Source organism: Engystomops pustulosus, chromosome 11 (genome assembly GCF_040894005.1).
Source record: "Engystomops pustulosus chromosome 11, aEngPut4.maternal, whole genome shotgun sequence".
NCBI classification, from domain to species: domain Eukaryota; kingdom Metazoa; phylum Chordata; class Amphibia; order Anura; family Leptodactylidae; genus Engystomops; species Engystomops pustulosus.
Genome location: NC_092421.1, coordinates 8,131,017 through 8,154,913, shown reverse-complemented (window position 1 = coordinate 8,154,913; position 23,897 = coordinate 8,131,017). Strand labels below are relative to the sequence as shown.

The 23,897-nt window shown below is 41.4% G+C and overlaps 2 protein-coding genes across 4 annotated transcripts in view; one reads left to right on the top strand and one right to left on the bottom strand.

The window, feature by feature from the left end:
- Window positions 1–23,897, bottom strand: part of LOC140106026 (uncharacterized) — a 582,332-nt gene that overhangs the window by 542,514 nt on the left and 15,921 nt on the right. The window lies entirely within an intron of this gene.
- Window positions 285–17,169, top strand: LOC140106068 (uncharacterized). 2 transcript variants are annotated; one of them, XM_072130265.1, is made up of 5 exons: window positions 285–403; window positions 11,371–11,512; window positions 14,583–14,684; window positions 14,764–14,887; window positions 14,965–17,168. In XM_072130265.1, exons 2-5 carry the CDS (start codon window positions 11,435–11,437, stop codon window positions 16,449–16,451), a joined length of 1,791 nt encoding a protein of 596 aa, XP_071986366.1. In that variant the 5' UTR covers window positions 285–403; window positions 11,371–11,434; the 3' UTR covers window positions 16,452–17,168. The 2 variants fall into 2 exon arrangements, with proteins under 2 accessions (XP_071986366.1, XP_071986367.1); XM_072130266.1 differs by lacking the exon at window positions 285–403 and adding an exon at window positions 11,203–11,294 and having other exon boundaries at window positions 14,965–17,169.

Below are 23,897 nucleotides of genomic sequence, written 5' to 3'. Positions count from 1 at the left end.
GTAGTACAGGGTGTATAGAGGGACAGTATAGAGGGTAGTACAGGGTGTAAAGGGGGACAGTATAGAGGGCAGTACAGGGTGTATAGGGGCAGTATAGCGGGTAGTACAGGGTGTATAGGGGGCAGTATAGAGGGCAATACAGGGTGTATAGGGGGCAGTATAGAGGGTAGTACAGGTGTATAGGGGGCAGTACAGGGTGTATAGAGGGCAGTATAGGGAGGATGAGTCCTGTACACAGAGAAAAACACATCCAGCTCCCGGGTGCACTGCAGTCCCATGTGACTCCTCCAGCACTGCACTCGCTTCCTGTTTTCCGCCTGTAGTCCCAGGCCCCGCCCCTTCCTGTGACGTCACATCTTCCTGGGGCAAATCTAGTGTGGACACTGCCCTACAGTGCAGACAGGTAATGCGACTCCGAGCCGTCATCATCATCAGTGATATCATACATGTGCTGTGCTGTATAGTGTTATATATCATCAGTGATATCATACATGTGCCGTGCTGTATAGTGTTATATCATCAGTGATATCATACATGTGCCGTGCTGTATAGTGTTATATATCATCAGTGATATCATACATGTGCTGTGCTGTATAGTGTTATATATCATCAGTGATATCATACATGTGCTGTGCTGTATAGTGTTATATCATCATCAGTGATATCATACATGTGCTGTGCTGTATAGTGTTATATATCATCAGTGATATCATACATGTGCCGTGCTGTATAGTGTTATATATCATCAGTGATATCATACATGTGCCGTGCTGTATAGTGTTATATATCATCAGTGATATCATACATGTGCCGTGCTGTATAGTGTTATATCATCAGTGATATCATACATGTGCCGTGCTGTATAGTGTTATATATCATCAGTGATATCATACATGTGCCGTGCTGTATAGTGTTATATATCATCAGTGATATCATACATGTGCCGTGCTGTATAGTGTTATATATCATCAGTGATATCATACATGTGCTGTGCTGTATAGTGTTATATCATCAGTGATATCATACATGTGCTGTACTGTATAGTGTTATATATCATCAGTGATATCATACATGTGCTGTGCTGTATAGTGTTATATCATCATCATTGATATCATACATGTGCCGTGCTGTATAGTGTTATATATCATCAGTGATATCATACATGTTCTGTGCTGTATAGTGTTATATCCTCATCAGTGATATCATACATGTGCTGTGCTGTATAGTGTTATATCATCATCAGTGATATCATACATGTGCCGTGCTGTATAGTGTTATATATCATCAGTGATATCATACATGTGCCGTGCTGTATAGTGTTATATATCATCAGTGATATCATACATGTGCCGTGCTGTATAGTGTTATATCCTCATCAGTGATATCATACATGTTCTGTGCTGTATAGTGTTATATCCTCATCAGTGATATCATACATGTGCTGTGCTGTATAGTGTGATATCATACATGTGCTGTGCTGTATAGTGTTATATCATCATCAGTGATATCATACATGTGCTGTGCTGTATAGTGTTATATCATCATCAGTGATATCATACATGTGCCGTGCTGTATAGTGTTATATCATCAGTGATATCATACATGTGCCGTGCTGTATAGTGTTATATATCATCAGTGATATCATACATGTGCTGTGCTGTATAGTGTTATATATCATCAGTGATATCATACATGTGCCGTGCTGTATAGTGTTATATCATCATCAGTGATATCATACATGTGCCGTGCTGTATAGTGTTATATCATCAGTGGTATCATACATGTGCCGTGCTGTATAGTGTTATATATCATCAGTGATATCATACATGTGCTGTGCTGTATAGTGTTATATCATCATCATCAGTGATATCATACATGTGCTGTGCTGTATAGTGTTATATCATCATCAGTGATATCATACATGTGCTGTGCTGTATAGTGTTATATCATCATCAGTGATATCATACATGTGCTGTGCTGTATAGTGTTATATCATCATCAGTGATATCATACATGTGCTGTGCTGTATAGTGTTATATCATCAGTGATATCATACATGTGCCGTGCTGTATAGTGTTATATCATCAGTGATATCATACATGTGCTGTGCTGTATAGTGTTATATATCATCAGTGATATCATACATGTGCCGTGCTGTATAGTGTTATATATCATCAGTGATATCATACATGTGCCGTGCTGTATAGTGTTATATATCATCAGTGATATCATACATGTGCTGTGCTGTATAGTGTTATATCATCATCAGTGATATCATACATGTGCCGTGCTGTATAGTGTTATATCATCAGTGATATCATACATGTGCTGTGCTGTATAGTGTTATATATCATCAGTGATATCATACATGTGCTGTGCTGTATAGTGTTATATCATCAGTGATATCATACATGTGCCGTGCTGTATAGTGTTATATATCATCAGTGATATCATACATGTGCTGTGCTGTATAGTGTTATATCATCATCAGTGATATCATACATGTGCTGTATAGTGTTATATCATCAGTGATATCATACATGTGCCGTGCTGTATAGTGTTATATATCATCAGTGATATCATACATGTGCTGTGCTGTATAGTGTTATATATCATCAGTGATATCATACATGTGCCGTGCTGTATAGTGTTATATCATCATCAGTGATATCATACATGTGCTGTGCTGTATAGTGTTATATCATCAGTGATATCATACATGTGCTGTGCTGTATAGTGTTATATCATCATCAGTGATATCATACATGTGCTGTGCTGTATAGTGTTATATCATCAGTGATATCATACATGTGCTGTGCTGTATAGTGTTATATATCATCAGTGATATCATACATGTGCTGTGCTGTATAGTGTTATATCATCAGTGATATCATACATGTGCTGTGCTGTATAGTGTTATATCATCATCAGTGATATCATACATGTGCTGTGCTGTATAGTGTTATATCATCATCAGTGATATCATACATGTGCTGTGCTGTATAGTGTTATATCATCATCAGTGATATCATACATGTGCTGTGCTGTATAGTGTTATATCATCAGTGATATCATACATGTGCTGTGCTGTATAGTGTTATATCATCAGTGATATCATACATGTGCTGTGCTGTATAGTGTTATATATCATCAGTGATATCATACATGTGCTGTACTGTATAGTGTTATATATCATCAGTGATATCATACATGTGCCGTGCTGTATAGTGTTATATATCATCAGTGATATCATACATGTGCTGTATAGTGTTATATATCATCAGTGATATCATACATGTGCTGTATAGTGTTATATATCATCAGTGATATCATACATGTGCCGTGCTGAATAGTGTTATATCATCAGTGATATCATACATGTGCTGTGCTGTATAGTGTTATATATCATCAGTGATATCATACATGTGCTGTGCTGTGTAGTGTTATATATCATCAGTGATATCATACATGTGCTGTGCTGAATAGTGTTATATCATCAGTGATATCATACATGTGCTGTGCTGTATAGTGTTATATCATCAGTGATATCATACATGTGCCGTGCTGTATAGTGTTATATATCATCAGTGATATCATACATGTGCTGTGCTGTATAGTGTTATATCATCAGTGATATCATACATGTGCTGTGCTGTATAGTGTTGTATATCATCAGTGATATCATACATGTGCCGTGCTGTATAGTGTTATATCATCATCAGTGATATCATACATGTGCTGTGCTGTATAGTGTTATATCATCATCAGTGATATCATACATGTGCTGTGCTGTATAGTGTTATATCATCAGTGATATCATACATGTGCTGTGCTGTATAGTGTTATATCATCAGTGATATCATACATGTGCTGTGCTGTATAGTGTTATATATCATCAGTGATATCATACATGTGCTGTGCTGTATAGTGTTATATATCATCAGTGATATCATACATGTGCTGTGCTGTATAGTGTTATATATCATCAGTGATATCATACATGTGCTGTGCTGTATAGTGTTATATCATCAGTGATATCATACATGTGCCGTGCTGTATAGTGTTATATCATCATCAGTGATATCATACATGTGCTGTGCTGTATAGTGTTATATCATCAGTGATATCATACATGTGCTGTGCTGTATAGTGTTATATATCATCAGTGATATCATACATGTGCTGTGCTGTATAGTGTTATATATCATCAGTGATATCATACATGTGCTGTGCTGTATAGTGTTATATATCATCAGTGATATCATACATGTGCTGTGCTGTATAGTGTTATATCATCAGTGATATCATACATGTGCTGTGCTGTATAGTGTTATATCATCAGTGATATCATACATGTGCTGTGCTGTATAGTGTTATATATCATCAGTGATATCATACATGTGCTGTGCTGTATAGTGTTATATATCATCAGTGATATCATACATGTGCTGTGCTGTATAGTGTTATATATCATCAGTGATATCATACATGTGCTGTGCTGTATAGTGTTATATCATCAGTGATATCATACATGTGCCGTGCTGTATAGTGTTATATCATCATCAGTGATATCATACATGTGCTGTGCTGTATAGTGTTATATATCATCAGTGATATCATACATGTGCTGTGCTGTATAGTGTTATATATCATCAGTGATATCATACATGTGCTGTGCTTTATAGTGTTATATAATCAGTGATATCATGCATGTGCTGTGCTGTATAGTGTTATATCATCATCAGTGATATCATACATGTGCCGTGCTGTATAGTGTTATATATCATCAGTGATATCATACATGTGCTGTGCTGTATAGTGTTATATATCATCAGTGATACCATACATGTGCTGTGCTGTATAGTGTTATATCATCAGTGATATCATACATGTGCTCTGCTGTATAGTGTTATATATCATCAGTGATATCATACATGTGCTGTATAGTGTTATATCATCAGTGATATCATACATGTGCTGTGCTGTATAGTGTTATATCATCAGTGATATCATACATGTGCTGTGCTGTATAGTGTTATATAATCAGTGATATTATACATGTGCTGTGCTGTATAGTGTTATATATCATCAGTGATATCATACATGTGCTGTGCTGTATAGTGTTATATAATTAGTGATATCATACATGTGCTGTGCTGTATAGTGTTATATATCATCAGTGATATCATACATGTGCTGTGCTGTATAGTGTTATATATCATCAGTGATATCATACATGTGCTGTGCTTTATAGTGTTATATAATCAGTGATATCATACATGTGCTGTGCTGTATAGTGTTATATATCATCAGTGATATCATACATGTGCTGTGCTGTATAGTGTTATATCATCATCAGTGATATCATACATGTGCCGTGCTGTATAGTGTTATATATCATCAGTGATATCATACATGTGCTGTGCTGTATAGTGTTATATATCATCAGTGATATCATACATGTGATGTGCTGTATAGTGTTATATATCATCAGTGATATCATACATGTGCTGTGCTGTATAGTGTTATATATCATCAGTGATATCATACATGTGCTGTGCTGTATAGTGTTATATCATCAGTGATATCATACATGTGCTGTGCTGTATAGTGTTATATATCATCAGTGATATCATACATGTGCTGTGCTTTATAGTGTTATATAATCAGTGATATCATGCATGTGCTGTGCTGTATAGTGTTATATCATCATCAGTGATATCATGCATGTGCCGTGCTGTATAGTGTTATATATCATCAGTGATATCATACATGTGCTGTGCTGTATAGTGTTATATATCATCAGTGATACCATACATGTGCTGTGCTGTATACTGTTATATCATCAGTGATATCATACATGTGCTCTGCTGTATAGTGTTATATCATCAGTGATATCATACATGTGCTCTGCTGTATAGTGTTATATCATCAGTGATATCATACATGTGCCGTGCTGTATAGTGTTATATATCATCAGTGATATCATACATGTGCCGTGCTGTATAGTGTTATATATCATCAGTGATATCATACATGTGCTGTGCTGTATAGTGTTATATATCATCAGTGATATCATACATGTGCTGTGCTGTATAGTGTTATATCATCAGTGATATCATACATGTGCTGTGCTGTATAGTGTTATATCATCATCAGTGATATCATACATGTGCTCTGCTGTATAGTGTTATATATCATCAGTGATATCATACATGTGCTGTGCTGTATAGTGTTATATATCATCAGTGATATCATACATGTGCTGTGCTGTATAGTGTTATATCATCAGTGATATCATACATGTGCTGTGCTGTATAGTGTTATATCATCAGTGATATCATACATGTGCCGTGCTGTATAGTGTAATATATCATCAGTGATATCATACATGTGCCGTGCTGTATAGTGTTATATATCATCAGTGGTATCATACATGTGCTGTGCTGTATAGTGTTATATAATCAGTGATATTATACATGTGCCGTGCTGTATAGTGTAATATATCATCAGTGATATCATACATGTGCCGTGCTGTATAGTGTTATATATCATCAGTGATATCATACATGTGCTGTGCTGTATAGTGTTATATCATCATCAGTGATATCATACATGTGCTGTTCTGTATAGTGTTATATATCATCAGTGATATCATACATGTGCTGTTCTGTATAGTGTTATATATCATCAGTGATATCATACATGTGCTGTGCTGTATAGTGTTATATCATCAGTGATATCATACATGTGCTGTGCTGTATAGTGTTATATCATCATCAGTGATATCATACATGTGCCGTGCTGTATAGTGTTATATATCATCAGTGATATCATACATGTGCTGTGCTGTATAGTGTTATATATCATCAGTGATATCATACATGTGATGTGCTGTATAGTGTTATATATCATCAGTGATATCATACATGTGCTGTGCTGTATAGTGTTATATATCATCAGTGATATCATACATGTGCTGTGCTGTATAGTGTTATATCATCAGTGATATCATACATGTGCTGTGCTGTATAGTGATATATATCATCAGTGATATCATACATGTGCTGTGCTGTATAGTGTTATATATCATCAGTGATATCATACATGTGCTGTGCTTTATAGTGTTATATAATCAGTGATATCATGCATGTGCTGTGCTGTATAGTGTTATATCATCATCAGTGATATCATACATGTGCCGTGCTGTATAGTGTTATATATCATCAGTGATATCATACATGTGCTGTGCTGTATAGTGTTATATCATCAGTGATATCATACATGTGCTGTGCTGTATAGTGTTATATATCATCAGTGATATCATACATGTGCTGTGCTGTATAGTGTTATATATCATCAGTGATATCATACATGTGCTGTGCTGTATAGTGTTATATATCATCAGTGATATCATACATGTGCCGTGCTGTATAGTGTTATATATCATCAGTGATATCATACATGTGCCGTGCTGTATAGTGTTATATCATCAGTGATATCATACATGTGCTGTGCTGTATAGTGTTATATCATCAGTGATATCATACATGTGCTGTGCTGTATAGTGTTATATCATCATCGGTGATATCATACATGTGCTGTGCTGTATAGTGTTATATATCATCGGTGATATCATACATGTGCTGTGCTATATAATGTTATATATCATCGGTGATATCATACATGTGCCGTGCTGTATAGTGTTATATATCATCGGTGATATCATACATGTGCCGTGCTGTATAGTGTTATATCATCATCAGTGATATCATACATGTGCTGTGCTGTATAGTGTTATATATCATCGGTGATATCATACATGTGCTGTGCTGTATAATGTTATATATCATCAGTGATATCATACATGTGCTGTGCTGTATAGTGTTATACATCATCAGTGATATTATACATGTGCCGTGCTTTATAGTGTTATATAATCAGTGATATCATACATGTGCTGTGCTGTATAGTGTTATATAATCAGTGATATCATACATATGCCGTGCTGTATAGTGTTATATCATCAGTGATATCATACATGTGCTGTGCTGTATAGTGTTATATATCATCAGTGATATCATACATGTGCTGTGCTGTATAGTGTTATATCATCATCAGTGATATCATACATGTGCCGTGCTGTATAGTGTTATATATCATCAGTGATATCATACATGTGCTGTGCTGTATAGTGTTATATATCATCAGTGATATCATACATGTGATGTGCTGTATAGTGTTATATATCATCAGTGATATCATACATGTGCTGTGCTGTATAGTGTTATATATCATCAGTGATATCATACATGTGCTGTGCTGTATAGTGTTATATCATCAGTGATATCATACATGTGCTGTGCTGTATAGTGTTATATATCATCAGTGATATCATACATGTGCTGTGCTGTATAGTGTTATATATCATCAGTGATATCATACATGTGCTGTGCTGTATAGTGTTATATATCATCAGTGATATCATACATGTGCTGTGCTTTATAGTGTTATATAATCAGTGATATCATGCATGTGCTGTGCTGTATAGTGTTATATCATCATCAGTGATATCATACATGTGCCGTGCTGTATAGTGTTATATATCATCAGTGATATCATACATGTGCCGTGCTGTATAGTGTTATATATCATCAGTGATACCATACATGTGCTGTGCTGTATAGTGTTATATCATCAGTGATATCATACATGTGCTCTGCTGTATAGTGTTATATCATCAGTGATATCATACATGTGCTCTGCTGTATAGTGTTATATCATCAGTGATATCATACATGTGCCGTGCTGTATAGTGTTATATATCATCAGTGATATCATACATGTGCCGTGCTGTATAGTGTTATATATCATCAGTGATATCATACATGTGCTGTGCTGTATAGTGTTATATATCATCAGTGATATCATACATGTGCTGTGCTGTATAGTGTTATATCATCAGTGATATCATACATGTGCTGTGCTGTATAGTGTTATATCATCATCAGTGATATCATACATGTGCTCTGCTGTATAGTGTTATATCATCAGTGATATCATACATGTGCTGTGCTGTATAGTGTTATATATCATCAGTGATATCATACATGTGCTGTGCTGTATAGTGTTATATCATCAGTGATATCATACATGTGCTGTGCCGTATAGTGTTATATATCATCAGTGATATCATACATGTGCTGTGCTGTATAGTGTTATATATCATCAGTGATATCATACATGTGCTGTGCTGTATAGTGTTATATATCATCAGTGATATCATACATGTGCTGTGCTGTATAGTGTTATATATCATCAGTGATATCATACATGTGCTGTGCTGTATAGTGTTATATATCATCAGTGATATCATACATGTGCCGTGCTGTATAGTGTTATATCATCAGTGATATCATACATGTGCTGTGCTGTATAGTGTTATATCATCAGTGATATCATACATGTGCTGTGCTGTATAGTGTTATATCATCATCGGTGATATCATACATGTGCTGTGCTGTATAGTGTTATATATCATCGGTGATATCATACATGTGCTGTGCTATATAATGTTATATATCATCGGTGATATCATACATGTGCCGTGCTGTATAGTGTTATATATCATCGGTGATATCATACATGTGCCGTGCTGTATAGTGTTATATCATCATCAGTGATATCATACATGTGCTGTGCTGTATAGTGTTATATATCATCGGTGATATCATACATGTGCTGTGCTGTATAATGTTATATATCATCAGTGATATCATACATGTGCTGTGCTGTATAGTGTTATACATCATCAGTGATATTATACATGTGCCGTGCTTTATAGTGTTATATAATCAGTGATATCATACATGTGCTGTGCTGTATAGTGTTATATAATCAGTGATATCATACATGTGCTGTGCTGTATAGTGTTATATCATCAGTGATATCATACATATGCCGTGCTGTATAGTGTTATATCATCAGTGATATCATACATGTGCCGTGCTGTATAGTGTTATATATCATCAGTGATATCATACATGTGCGGTGCTGTATAGTGTTATATAATTAGTGATATCATACATGTGCTGTGCTGTATAGTGTTATATATCATCAGTGATATCATACATGTGCTGTGCTGTATAGTGTTATATCATCATCAGTGATATCATACATGTGCCGTGCTGTATAGTGTTATATATCATCAGTGATATCATACATGTGCTGTGCTGTATAGTGTTATATATCATCAGTGATATCATACATGTGATGTGCTGTATAGTGTTATATATCATCAGTGATATCATACATGTGCTGTGCTGTATAGTGTTATATATCATCAGTGATATCATACATGTGCTGTGCTGTATAGTGTTATATCATCAGTGATATCATACATGTGCTGTGCTGTATAGTGTTATATATCATCAGTGATATCATACATGTGCTGTGCTGTATAGTGTTATATATCATCAGTGATATCATACATGTGCTGTGCTTTATAGTGTTATATAATCAGTGATATCATGCATGTGCCGTGCTGTATAGTGTTATATCATCATCAGTGATATCATACATGTGCCGTGCTGTATAGTGTTATATATCATCAGTGATATCATACATGTGCCGTGCTGTATAGTGTTATATATCATCAGTGATACCATACATGTGCTGTGCTGTATAGTGTTATATCATCAGTGATATCATACATGTGCTCTGCTGTATAGTGTTATATCATCAGTGATATCATACATGTGCCGTGCTGTATAGTGTTATATATCATCAGTGATATCATACATGTGCCGTGCTGTATAGTGTTATATATCATCAGTGATATCATACATGTGCTGTGCTGTATAGTGTTATATATCATCAGTGATATCATACATGTGCTGTGCTGTATAGTGTTATATATCATCAGTGATATCATACATGTGCTGTGCTGTATAGTGTTATATATCATCAGTGATATCATACATGTGCTGTGCTTTATAGTGTTATATAATCAGTGATATCATACATGTGCCGTGCTGTATAGTGTAATATATCATCAGTGATATCATACATGTGCTGTGCTGTATAGTGTTATATCATCAGTGATATCATACATGTGCTGTGCTGTATAGTGTTATATATCATCAGTGATATCATACATGTGCCGTGCTGTATAGTGTTATATATCATACATGTGCCGTGCTGTATAGTGTTATATCATCAATGCGTTAGTGGTAATTGCCGATGATTACTGAACTTCTTGGGAACCATCCCTTTAAGGACGCCTATAGTTTTAGGTAACAGATAATTTTTTTTGTGATTTGCAGACACCTGATTATTAGTCGTGTCACCATCTTATATCTTCCTCTCTAGGGGTCTTCATGGTCCGACATAGGAACCAGGCCGAGCCATTAATTGTTATCGCAAAGGTCAAACAATGGACGAAAAGCCCCGGGAGATGACGGAGAGGATCCTGCAGCTCACCCTGGAGATCATCTACCTGCTGACCGGGGAGGTGAGGGGTCTGGTGACTCCATGGATTCAATCTGATCCGTAACGATCATAAATCAAGATTATTGGAGGGAGGTGGAGGCCTGGCTGGAGAGAAATCGAGCCATAATGGGGGAGATTTATCATAAGTCCATGGCAACCAATCAGAGCTCAGCTTTCACTTTCCCACAGCTGTTTATAAAATGAATGCTGAGCTCTGATTGGTTTCCATGGGCAACTAGAACAATTTTACCTCAGACACTTCTGATAAATCTCTCCCACAGATTGATTGATGATGGAGCTAATAATAAGATTCCTATCTCATCCTACGGCTACATACGCACTATGGGGAGATTTATCAGAAGTGTCTGAGGTAAAATTGTTCTAGTTGCCCATGGAAACCAATCAGAGCTCAGCTTTCATTTAATAAACACCTGTGGCAGAATGAAAACTGAGCTCTGATTGGTTGCTATTTGGAACTAAAGCAATTCTCTTCTCAGACACTTCTGATATATCTCTCCCACAGATTGATTGATGATGGAGCTAATAATAAGATTCCTATCTCATCCTACGGCTACATGCGCACTATGGGGAGATATATCAGAAGTGTCTGAGAAGAGAATTGCTTTAGTTCCAAATAGCAACCAATCAGAGCTCAGTTTTCATTCTGCCACAGGTGTTTATTAAATGAAAGCTGAGCTCTGATTGGTTTCCATGAGAAACCAGAACAGTTTTACCTCAGACATTTCTGATAAACCTCCCCATGTTGTGTAATGCCTCATGAGTATTTTATACAGAAGTCTCACATTTCCGTGTTATTCACTATATGATGGTCGCAGCTCCGTGTCACAAGTTTTCTGAAGCGGCCATATTCCTGCCCGTATTTGTGACCTGTGACTTCCCGTATAGAGACGTCTATTGATCTGTGAAAAATACTGATGCCACATGTGTCCTCCGCATGCCGTCCGTATTTGCGGATCACGTGACTGGAACAAGCCAATGACATTTGGCCGCCCTCTGCAATTTTTATTTGGAACGTAATGAAGTTTTAACGGGAGAAAAACAACACTCGTACGGAGGACAGATAGAGGCGACAGATCCGATGTTAGTCGCCCGCATAAAACCTCATCCTGCGTGGTGTTAGCCTTAAAGGAAATCAACCACTTCGAAAACATTAAAAAAAAAAATCTAGAAATACTCACCTCTGATCCTTTTCACCTTGATCCCGGTGCTGTCCATCGCTAGTCTTGTCACACCGGGATCACCCAGAAAAGAGATATAATTAGGAGTGCGGGGACAAGATATCCAGTCACGTGAGAGGTACGGGTTGCGTGCATAATTAGCAGCCCGGTGTCCCGTCACTCTGTGCTGCTAAGTATCCTCCTGAAGAGGAGCGGAGGGGAGTATTTATAACATTTTTTAAAATGTTTTTGAAGTGGTTGATTTCCTTTAAGCCTCATTCACATGCTCACCCTGACCGGATCCTGGGTGTTACACGACCTGATGGAGGAGGGCTGTGTATTCCTCACCCCTCTCCACTGAAACCCGAGCGGGGGCGAGGCTCAATCCCGTTGCAGCGAGACAATGGGGCACATTTATTAAGGGTCTGCACACCGCATTTCCGTCGGGTTTCCCGACTATGTCTGATTTGCGCCGCATTTAACGGGTTTTTGGCGCACGCAATCGGATTTTGCCGCAAATGCGCCGACTTTCATGCGACACAAATCGGGGGGTGTGGCCATCGTACAACTCGAGTGATTCGGACTGAGCGCGGGATTTAATATTCAAATTGTGTTGCAACCAATGCACTTACATGCACCAGGAAGAAGAAGGTGAACTCCGGGGACCTGAGCGGGGAAGCGACACATGCAGGATATCGGGCGCACGATCTTAGTGACTCCCTGCACAGCACATTATACACGGACAATGCACTTACATGCACCAGGAAGAAGAAGGTGAACTCCAGGGCCCTTAGCGGGGAAGCGGCACATGCAGGATATCGGACGCACAATCTTAGTGACTCCCCGCACAGTGCATTATACACGGACAATGCACTTACATGCACCAGGAAGAAGAAGGGGAACTCCGGGGACCTGAGCGGGGAAGCGACACATGCAGGATATCGGGTGCAGGATCTTAGTGACTCCTCGCACAGCGCATTATACACGGACAATGCACTTACATGCACCGGGAAGAAGAAGGTGAACTCCGGGGACCTGAGCGGGGAAGCGACACATGGAGGATATCGGGCGCACGATCTTAGTGACTCCCCGCACAGCGCATTATACACGGACAATGCACTTACATGCACCAGGAAGAAGAAGGGGAACTCCGGGGACCTGAGCGGGGAAGCGACACATGCAGGATATCGGGTGCAGGATCTTAGTGACTCCCCGCACAGCGCATTATACACAGACAATGCACTTTCATGCACTAGGAAGAAGAAGGTGAACTCCGGGGACCTGAGCGGGGAAGCGACACATGGAGGATATCGGGCGCACGATCTTAGTGACTCCCCGCACAGCGCATTATACACGGACAATGCACTTATATGCACCAGGAAGAAGAAGGTGAACTCCGGGGACCTGAGCGGGGAAGCGACACATGCAGGATATCGGGTGCAGGATCTTAGTGACTCCCCGCACAGCGCATTATACACGAACAATGCACTTACATGCACCAGGAAGAAGAAGGTGAACTCCAGGGACCTGAGCGGGGAAGCGACACATGCAGGATATCGGGGGCAGGATCTTAGTGACTCCCCACACAGCGCATTATACACGGACAATGCACTTACATGTACCAGGAAGAAGAAGGTGAACTCCAGGGACCTGAGCGGGGAAGCGACACATGCAGGATGGTGCACGATCTTAGTGAATTGTTCCGGACTTCATCCTCGTCGGGTAAGTAAATGTGCCCCACTGTGTACCCACCACACTGTGACAAAGAACCTAAGACTTCAATAGTTGGCAGAAATTGTCTTACTTACAAAGCAGCTTCTCCCAAAATGTCATCTGAAAGTCAAACATTTTAATGTACAAATTATTAGTCTAATAAATAGCGTAATGTTTTTTCCCTTGTTCCATTTTGAACAGTCCTTAACTGTGCCGCTGCAGAAGTCAAAGAGAAATGTGAGAGACAACGAGAAGATGATCCTAGAGGTCATTAACAAGATGACATCGCTGCTGAGCGGAGAGGTGAGCGCTGCAGGGAATGCTGGGACATTATACAAGGGGTGATGTGTCTGGGTGATGACTGTGTCATTGTGGGTGTCAGGTTCCTATAAGGTGTCAGGACATCGCCATCCATTTCTCCATGGAGGAGTGGGACTACATAGAGGGACACAAGGACCAGTACCAGGACCTCATGATGGAGGACCACCAGAAACAAACTTTAGTTGGTAAGTACAGGGTTTTCAGTAAATTGTGTATCAGACAAAAACTAATGATTCTAAACTTTTGTTTGTTCTTCCTCCAGACCTACCTAAAGCTTCTGCTGCTACTACGCAACGTCCATTGACTGATATTAAGGAGGAATCAATCTCATGTGATGGAGGAAACCTCAAAGGCCTGAGCCACGTCTATACATCCAATGATCTGACACAACAATACTCACCTCTCCATATAAACCATATGTCAGACTTATGTGACGGATTAAACCTTCTAAACAATCATATGTCAACAGATCCTACCCTAAATCCTGTAAAGAAAGAAAATGTCTTGTGTGAGAATGAAAACCTCACAGAAGCTAAAAACTATGTAGCCCCTGATCCTATCCATCATGATCCACCTCCTTATATTAAGGAAGAACCTACCACCTATGATGGAAGAAAGCTCATGCACCCCCAGATTTTTGCTTCCTCCAACCATACACAGCAATTTCCATCTCATATTAAGAAGGAACCAACTTCCTGTGATGGAGGACCCCTCGAAGACACCAGAGAGTATACACCCACAGATGATACACATCTGTCTCCTCTTATTAAGGAGGAACCCTTCTCATGTGATGAAAGAAACCTCAGCGCATTCACTAACCGGTCCTGTAACAGTAGTAACGCATCGACCCTCGCCACTAAACCGTTCAGTGAAGACTTTTATACGCCCTTAGTGAATTCATTCAACAACGATCCTTTCGGGAATGAAGACCACTGGAAGATCAGTAGTCAACCAGCGGATCTCAACTTGTCATTGTTGGCCTACAGCAACTGTCTAAATGACTCGAGCACAACTAGAAACAAATCGTATATATGTCTAGAATGTGGGAAATGTTTTTCCAATAATTCGCACCTCCTCCGGCATCAGAGGACTCACACCGAGGAGAGGCCTTACGAGTGTCTCGAGTGCGGCAAGTTCTTCTCCAGTAGCTCTAACCTGATCATGCATCAGAGGACACATACAGGAGAGAAACCGTTTGCCTGCAAGGAATGCGGTAAACGCTTTGCCCGTAACCCTCATCTCATCCGGCACCAGAGAATCCACACGGGGGAGAAACCCTTTGAGTGTTTGGAATGTGGAAAGAAATTCAATCAGGATTCCAATCTCCTGAAACACCTGAGGACTCATACTGGGGAGAAACCTTTCATCTGCCTGGACTGTGGCAAGTACTTCACCAGTAAACCTCATCTTCTCCGACACCGGCGGATCCACACGGGAGAGAAACCATTCGGATGCCCAGAGTGTGGAAAATCGTTCCCCAATAGTTCTAACCTTGCCAACCATCGCAAAACACATTCTGGGGAGAAATCGGACCACGTCAAGTCTCTAAGTAAAAGCTCCAACCTCGTGAACAATGAGAGAAGTCAACAACCATCATCTTACCCAGAATGTGAGACGTCTTATAGTGACCTAGTGTCCTATTCAGGAGATCCGAACGTGGACGAGGAAAATGTCTTGTTAAATTTCAAGGAATTTGCGGAAGAGACTAACAGTTTTCTGGATTACGAGATAGACAGTGGTTGGGTATAGGACTATCTATCAGGTCTAGTGTAGGCTTATCACCAGCTGAGCATTTACTACTTATCTAAATTTCTATACTATAATATAATGGTCTCCAGTGGGGTAACTAGAAGCTGATGGGCCCCAGTGCAAAGTCTGTTCCAGGCCCCCGACTACAATGTATGGTTTATAGTAATAGTCTTCTCATATGGTAAAGGGACAAATGATGGGCCCTCTAAGCCTCTTGGGCCCGGGTGCGACCGCGCCCTCTGCACCCCCTTAAGTTACGCCCCTGATGGTCTCCAATGAACTGAGTGGGTCTTAATCTCCAGACCAAAGGTCCACGACAAATGCCTAACCACATGACCAATCACAGACTAGCTGCCAGACTAAGGATGGTTGGGGGGACCAGGGTCTGTCATTCTGGTGATAAGTTGAGGGCCAGTCCAGCATGGGAAATGGATGTCAATTTCCTGGGAATATGACCAGAGAAACCCCAGTGTTCACAAGAATTGCTAAAGCTTTGACAGCCCCACCACAACTTCCTTCACATGGGGTCATTTAGGACTTCCATTTTTTTTTGAACATTGGGAGACAATTATTTATCCTATGAAGCAGCCGTAGCATCTAGTGGGGCAGTGTTTCCTGTCGGTACTACCATCTGTATGGACCTAATGGTGACCCTAAAGATGTCCTGAAAACTGCTGCATCTCTTCTTATTTCATTTTTTTTTTGTATATTTTCTTTAATAAAAAAAAAAAAAGAACCAAAATCATGCGAATGGTTATTACACTTAAAATTCTTGAGTGCTTGTGATGGTAAGTATGATGTGAGCTGCACTCCAAGAACTACCAGGGGTCTCCTGAATGAAGAAAAAAACCTTCTGCTACAACAAGAATATCAGAAATTGTATGAATAGAGATATATGACTACAGCTCTGGATGTGACTGGAGTATTAGAGATGATATAACTTAAGATTGATACTCCAGTCATATCAAATCTCCCGCTGACTGATAAATGGCTGCACACTACACCAGTGACACTTTATTACATTTTATTCATTGTCAGACAGGGAAAAAGACACATTCACCCAGTATTGCATGAGTAAAGCGCTTTCTTGTGTAGTCGCTTGGCGAAACGGCTGGGAAGTAAAATGGGCTGTCCTGCTAGTCACACCCAGAGCTGCAATCATCTATTGTTTTTTTTTAAAATCCGAAACTATTATTTCTTTAGCTTACAGAAATGTATACATTACAGAAAGCCAATGTTCAGTACACATTATTACAAATATATACCAGTACAAACACATATAACACTCCCCGGACCCCCCCTCCCCTATAACCCCCTTGGTCTGTCACCTCTCCCTTGATCCGCCACAGCTTCACACATCCTATACAGCCTTGAGTATAATAGTATATATACCCCTAACCACCCTTGCGCCCTCCCCAGATTCAGCACAGAACAACCTCTCTGCAGTTCCTCAGTTGCCAACCCCGGAAACTCCCCCCATACAGACCACTGGTTCTGAAATTTTTTGATATTTCCCCATTTCTGGTAGACTTTCATCTCCATCCATATGGTTCTATTGGTAATAGATACCACCTCTCCCAACCCTGGGGGCTCCGCATCCAACCAGTGACAAGCTATACTCTTCCTGAAATTCCTCCTCTTCCTGAATAGAGAAATTTTGCCATAGCCAAACGTTCATTTTGGGTCCCCTGCTGTCCATCCATACAACTCAATACACCAAACATAGGATCACGAGGAAGCCTTATGTTATACACCCTGTCCATTAAGTCTTCCGCCTCCTTCCACAAGCTCTCTAATACAGGATCAAAACATATGCCATCCGTCTGCTCTCTCTTCTGTACACCGAGGGCACCTCGCATCCTCCCGCAATCCCATTTTCCAGAGCACATACGGTGTCCTATACACTCTGTCTATTAAGAACAGTTGGGGTCTTCTCTGTGCAACATTGACTGATAGAATACTAGGAGAGCTCATCGCCTCCTCCGATATTTCACCAACTTCCTCCTCCCACCTCCTTTTAGTCTCTACCGTAGGATCCCCCAGGGGTTAAACACAGTGAAAAACTGTTATTATATTTTGATAGATTGGGCATTTTTGGACACGGTGATACCCAATGTGTTTATGATTTTTACTGTTTATTTATATCAGTTCTAAGGAAAGGGGGGTGATTAGAATTTTTGTTTATTTTTTTTTTTAACCTTTTTTAAATTTTTATTTTTAGTATTTTTCAGACTCCCTAGGGTACTTTAACCCTAGGTTGTCTGATCGATCCTACAATATACTGCCATACTACAGATCGCACATTGTAATGAATGGGTTAAAAACGAGACAGAAGACTCGAGGCTGTCATGGCAACCGTTCCCCGTTCCCTGATGACGCCACGGGATCGCCAATCGTCACCGCAGCTTTGCCGGCCGCAGTCATGGGAGTTACCGGTAAGCCTTCGCGGCAATATGCCGCAAAGACTTACCGGCTATGGAGAGGGCTCATCCCCTAAGCCCTCTCCATGTACCCGCACCCGACGCACGCCGTACTATTACAGCACGTGTCGGGAAGGGGTTAAAAGTCTTTTTTAAATGTGGAGCAAATATATGTAAATGCTGTTTTTTTTTGCACAACCTATTAAATCCATTACTAGTAAAATCGTAGTACACCGTATCAGGGAATGTATCAATTGTATTACATGTAATGTGGTTTACTGTGTAACCCATACAATCTGTAATATGGATTATCTAGGATGTACTAGTCGCAGGCTAAGGCTGCATGGTTTCTGCAGTTTCATTACAGCTCATTCAAGTTGGAGTTCCTGGCGTTAGTCTGGGCTGTGACCGAAAAGTTGAAAGACTATCTGGGTGCTTCCTTATTCACCATCTTCACAGGCAACAACCCCTTGGCACATCTGAACACTGAGCTCTAGAGCAGCAGTGGGCCTCCAGACTGGCCAACTTTAACTTCACCATCAAGTATCAGGTCGGCATAACCAACGTCAACGTCGATGCTCTGTCCCGTCTTCCTGACCAGGGGGGAGGGACCCTCCACGGATGCTCAGCGGGAAGACGCTGAGATGCTGGCGTTCTATGCCCGTTTTGTGCATCAAGACACCCAGAGAGTTTACTCCTTGCCCTCTGATGCAGTGCCTGCTCCGCAACAAGAAGATTCTCCGCCACCCGCAGAGAAGGACCTCTGGATGAGTCTTCAGGCTGATAGCCGCGCCATAGGAGAATTGATGGACTCTCTTTCTAGTGGGCGAGGGCCTGAAAGAATCCGTCAGCAAAGGGCTGACGGGGAATCTTCCCAACTGGCCGCAGTGGAAGGCTCTTTAGCGGGCCCCGATGCATGCTAGGAGAGGAACTTTGGATCCCATCACTTATGACCGACTGTACCAGATCGTGATCCCCAGGAGGGATGCCAGGATAGTGCTGGATATGTACCGTGACCAGTCTGGATACTTTGATGCTCAGAAGACTGAATCAAAGGGCCCCTCTACACCCAATTGTGACTGGCCGAAGCTTCTCCCGGTGCTGGTGTATCTGGACAACACCACCACCCATTGCTCCACCGGATACACCCCATACTATCTAATGTTCTGGAAATATGGCCATCTCCTCGCCAATATGGCATTGGATATGGAAGTCCCTGACTCCCAATCTCTGCTCCCCCAGACTGATTGGGTCCAGGAACACCAGAGGCGCCTGGCGGTTGCCAGAGAAATTGTAGATCTATGGGTAGAGGAGGCCTGAGATAAGCAAAAGAGGGACTTTGACCGCCATGCCTGGGCGGAGCCTCTTACCCCCGGAGAACAAGTGAGGCTGTGAAACAACCATCCCACCAGTAAGTTAGATGGGAGAGTGGGCCATACCTAGTTAGAGACAATCTCCCCTGAAGTCTACGAGATTTCAAGACCGTCCAGTACTCTGGGTGCACAGGAGCCGGCTGAAGAGATGTCTGCGTTCCTTCACCCCTGTGTCAACATCTCTGAGCCCAACACACAGTCCAAGAGACCATCTGTGTTCGTCTACCCCCAGTTTTCTTAAGCTTATGTCTGTACCCCAACTTTGTGTGCATGTCTCCACGCCAGTAAGATCCAGCTCAGAGAGGTCACCGCTCCCGCAGCAGTCCCCGATACTGCTACTACTGGAGTCTGTTGCCCCCATTGCACCTGCATCTTCAGCAGTGCCTGACACCGAGGACGATAACAACAAGACAGTGATTTTCTCCCAACAGGCACAACAGAGATCACAACGGGAGACAAGAGGGAAGGATCCTGCATACCTGCAGGAGTACCAGCTGTCCCAGCGCAAGGGTCGTAACCCTAAGAAGGTACACTTCTCGGACCCTGAGGTCCTAACCCCTTCTACAGACTCAGAGAGTGAGTAACTCCCTGATGGGCTGAGGCCCTTTTCAGGATGTAAATAGTGTACTGCTTTGATTATTCCCAGTTGGGCTGCACCCATTATCCTTTTAGAGCCAGAGACTCTCCTGGACTCTCCCTGAACTTTTCCCCAGTTATGTTATGAAAGCACCCCTCTCTACTTTTTCCTTCATTTACCAAGGACTGCCCGGAGTTTAGACTCTAATGCAGCTGAGCCCTCTGAGAGACTGATAATCACCATCTTCTTTCAAGGAAAAAAGGAGCCTCATTATTGATGTTGCATATTATGGGGCACATTTACTAAGAGTCCGCACGGCGCATTTTCGTCGGGTTTCACGATTAATTCCGACTTGCGACGCATTTCAGTGGGGTTTTTGGTGCACGCGATCGGATTCTGTCGCAATCGCGGCGACTTGCATGCGACACAAGTCGGGGGGGGGGGGGTGTTTGGCCGACAGACAACCCGACTGATTCGGACTAAGCGCGGGATTTACAATTCAAATTGTGTCGCAAGACATGCACTCACATACACCGGAAAGAAGAAGGTGAACTCCTGCGGACCTGAGCGGGGAAGCAACACATGCAGGAAAATGAACGCACGATCTTGAAGAATCGCGCCGGACTTCATCCTCCCCGGAGACCGCACCTTTGCAGATTGCGACAGGACCAGGTAAGTAAATCTGCCCCTATGCCTTTCTTTCCAGGGAAAAGACATTTCTATTGCTGCTACTATATCTAGCCATATGGTAACCAATATTATACGTTAGATTGCTCTTACCTTTAATAGGCTTTGCAGCAGAGTCAATACTGTGTCGGACCGTCTATTCATCTATACAGGCAGTCCCCGGGTTACATACAAGATACGTTCTGTAGGTTTGTTCTTAAGTTGAGTTTGGATGTTAGTCGGAACCCTATACTTTATTATTGTAACCCCAGTAAAAATAAATGTTGGTCTCTGTGACAATTGGATTTTAAAAATGTTGGATTGTCATAAGAACCAGGATTAACAATAAATCTTAATTACAGACGCCTGTGATAACTGTTACAGCTGATTATTGTAGCCAAGGACTAAAGTACAGGAAATTACCAACATCCAGAGGTCCGTCTGTAACTAGGGGTCGTATGTAAGTCTTAGGTGTTCTAAGGGACCGCCTGTATGGGTCTTTGATTATGCCAACTTGGTGCAAGGAGTGGATTACAGGACGTGACACCACCCCTTCCCTAAAGAAACAGTTGGTTTAAGGGCGATAGCTACCAACTGTAGTGTACCCATGTATGTTTTTAGTGCAACATCAACCCCAGCTCCATTAGCCAGGAACGTGGGCGGCTTGTCTCGTTCAATTACTAGGGGGTATGCAACACCCCTGTAGGTGCAAAGGGTTAGGTAGGTGTTGCAGAAGTGTTCCTCTCCATGTGAGAAGCTGTGACATGGGAGACTTAGTAAATACAGCCTGTGAATACAGTCTGGAAAGGCAACAAGTAACTATGTCTAAGTTATTAACCAATCAGTTGGCTGTATTGTAAGCTGGAGTGTGATTGGAGAGATGCTACCACCCCAGGCTGGTGCCACTCTCCATGAGCCCTCCAGTAACAGAATCTGCTGTGAGACTGTTCTGGCCCGTTGCCTGCTACCTGTTGTTCAATAAAGAACCATGAGTTAATTTGCACAACGTTGCCTCTGTCTGATCCCTGGATATGGCTGTTACCACCACGGGCTCCCCATCCATTACCCAGGGACCTATCTTACAGACACTCAGGGGTTGCCCCAGGAAGAAACAGCACATCAGCCTCTCCCTCCATATTTCTTGCACACACCACCTGCTGGAGAGCTGCCAGGCTGTAGGACAGCCCTCCGGTTCCCATACCAAGCACCGTGACCACAGCGCGCCCTAGGCCGCAACCGCCAGCCACTCCGGTATTCTGGACCCCGGCTGACTCCAGGCCCCAAGAAAAGACTAGGCCCCAGTAGGGGATGTTGCACAGGCACTGGATTGTAGGCATTAATCCTACGTATTTTGTAGCTTCCTATTATTAGTATAAATAATCTTGTCGGCCTGTGGCCATAGGTTAGTAGACACATATGCACTGGGGTCCATGGTCCGGATCTTTTATGACCCCTGCTCCCCCTATATGTTTGTGTGTAAGATGTGTAAATACTCTGTGGGGCGATTTATCAGAACTGTATGAGAGCAGAATTGTTCTGATTCCCCACAGCTCTTTGTAAAATAAAAGCTGAGCTCTGATTGGTTGCCATGGTCAATTACAACAATTCTGCTCTCTGAAAAATCTAATATATGTGTATATACTGTATGCAAGTGTACAAACATATATATGCACACGTGTCACCATAAACCATACCATACCAGAAAACAGATGGGGCATGCTCGGACTGGGGAGGGGTGAGGAGCACTCCCCTTCTCCGGACAGTTGTAGGTTACTCTCAGTCTGGATGTGTAAGGGGCATAAGGGGAAGGGTGGCCTATTCTGAAGTCTGCTATGGGGAACTACCTCTTACATCCCTGAAATTCCTATAAATTATATTTTGGTCCCTGTGACATGGTAACAAAGAGTAACAATAAAGCTTTATTGCAGACAATTCTGATAACTTTTACAGGTGATGATTGCAGCAGCAGCATCCAGAGAGAGAGGTTCGCTTGTAACTAGGGGTCGTCTGTAAGTCGGGGGACCTCTTGTATTCTTTAGTGATCATCTTCATTGATGTTTCTTACAATGTCTTCCGAGGTCACTATTCCTCATGAAACGTTCTCCACACGTGCTACAGGCGTAAGGTCTTTCTCCAACATGGAGTCTTGAATGGACGTTGAGTAAGAAACTATTGGAGAAAAATTTCCCGCACTGTTCACATTTCAAGTTCCTTCTCCAATGCGCCTTTGTATGTCCCACCAGGGATGATTTGGTGTAGAACGTTCTCCCACATATAGAACATGTCAGCAGTTTATGTTTCACCGGAGGCTCCTGGGGAGTTTGGACGAGGGCCGTGGTAAAGACGCGGGTCCCGGTTTGAAGTAACTTCTCCGCAATATGAATTCCTTGATGCGTCACCAACTCCGCCA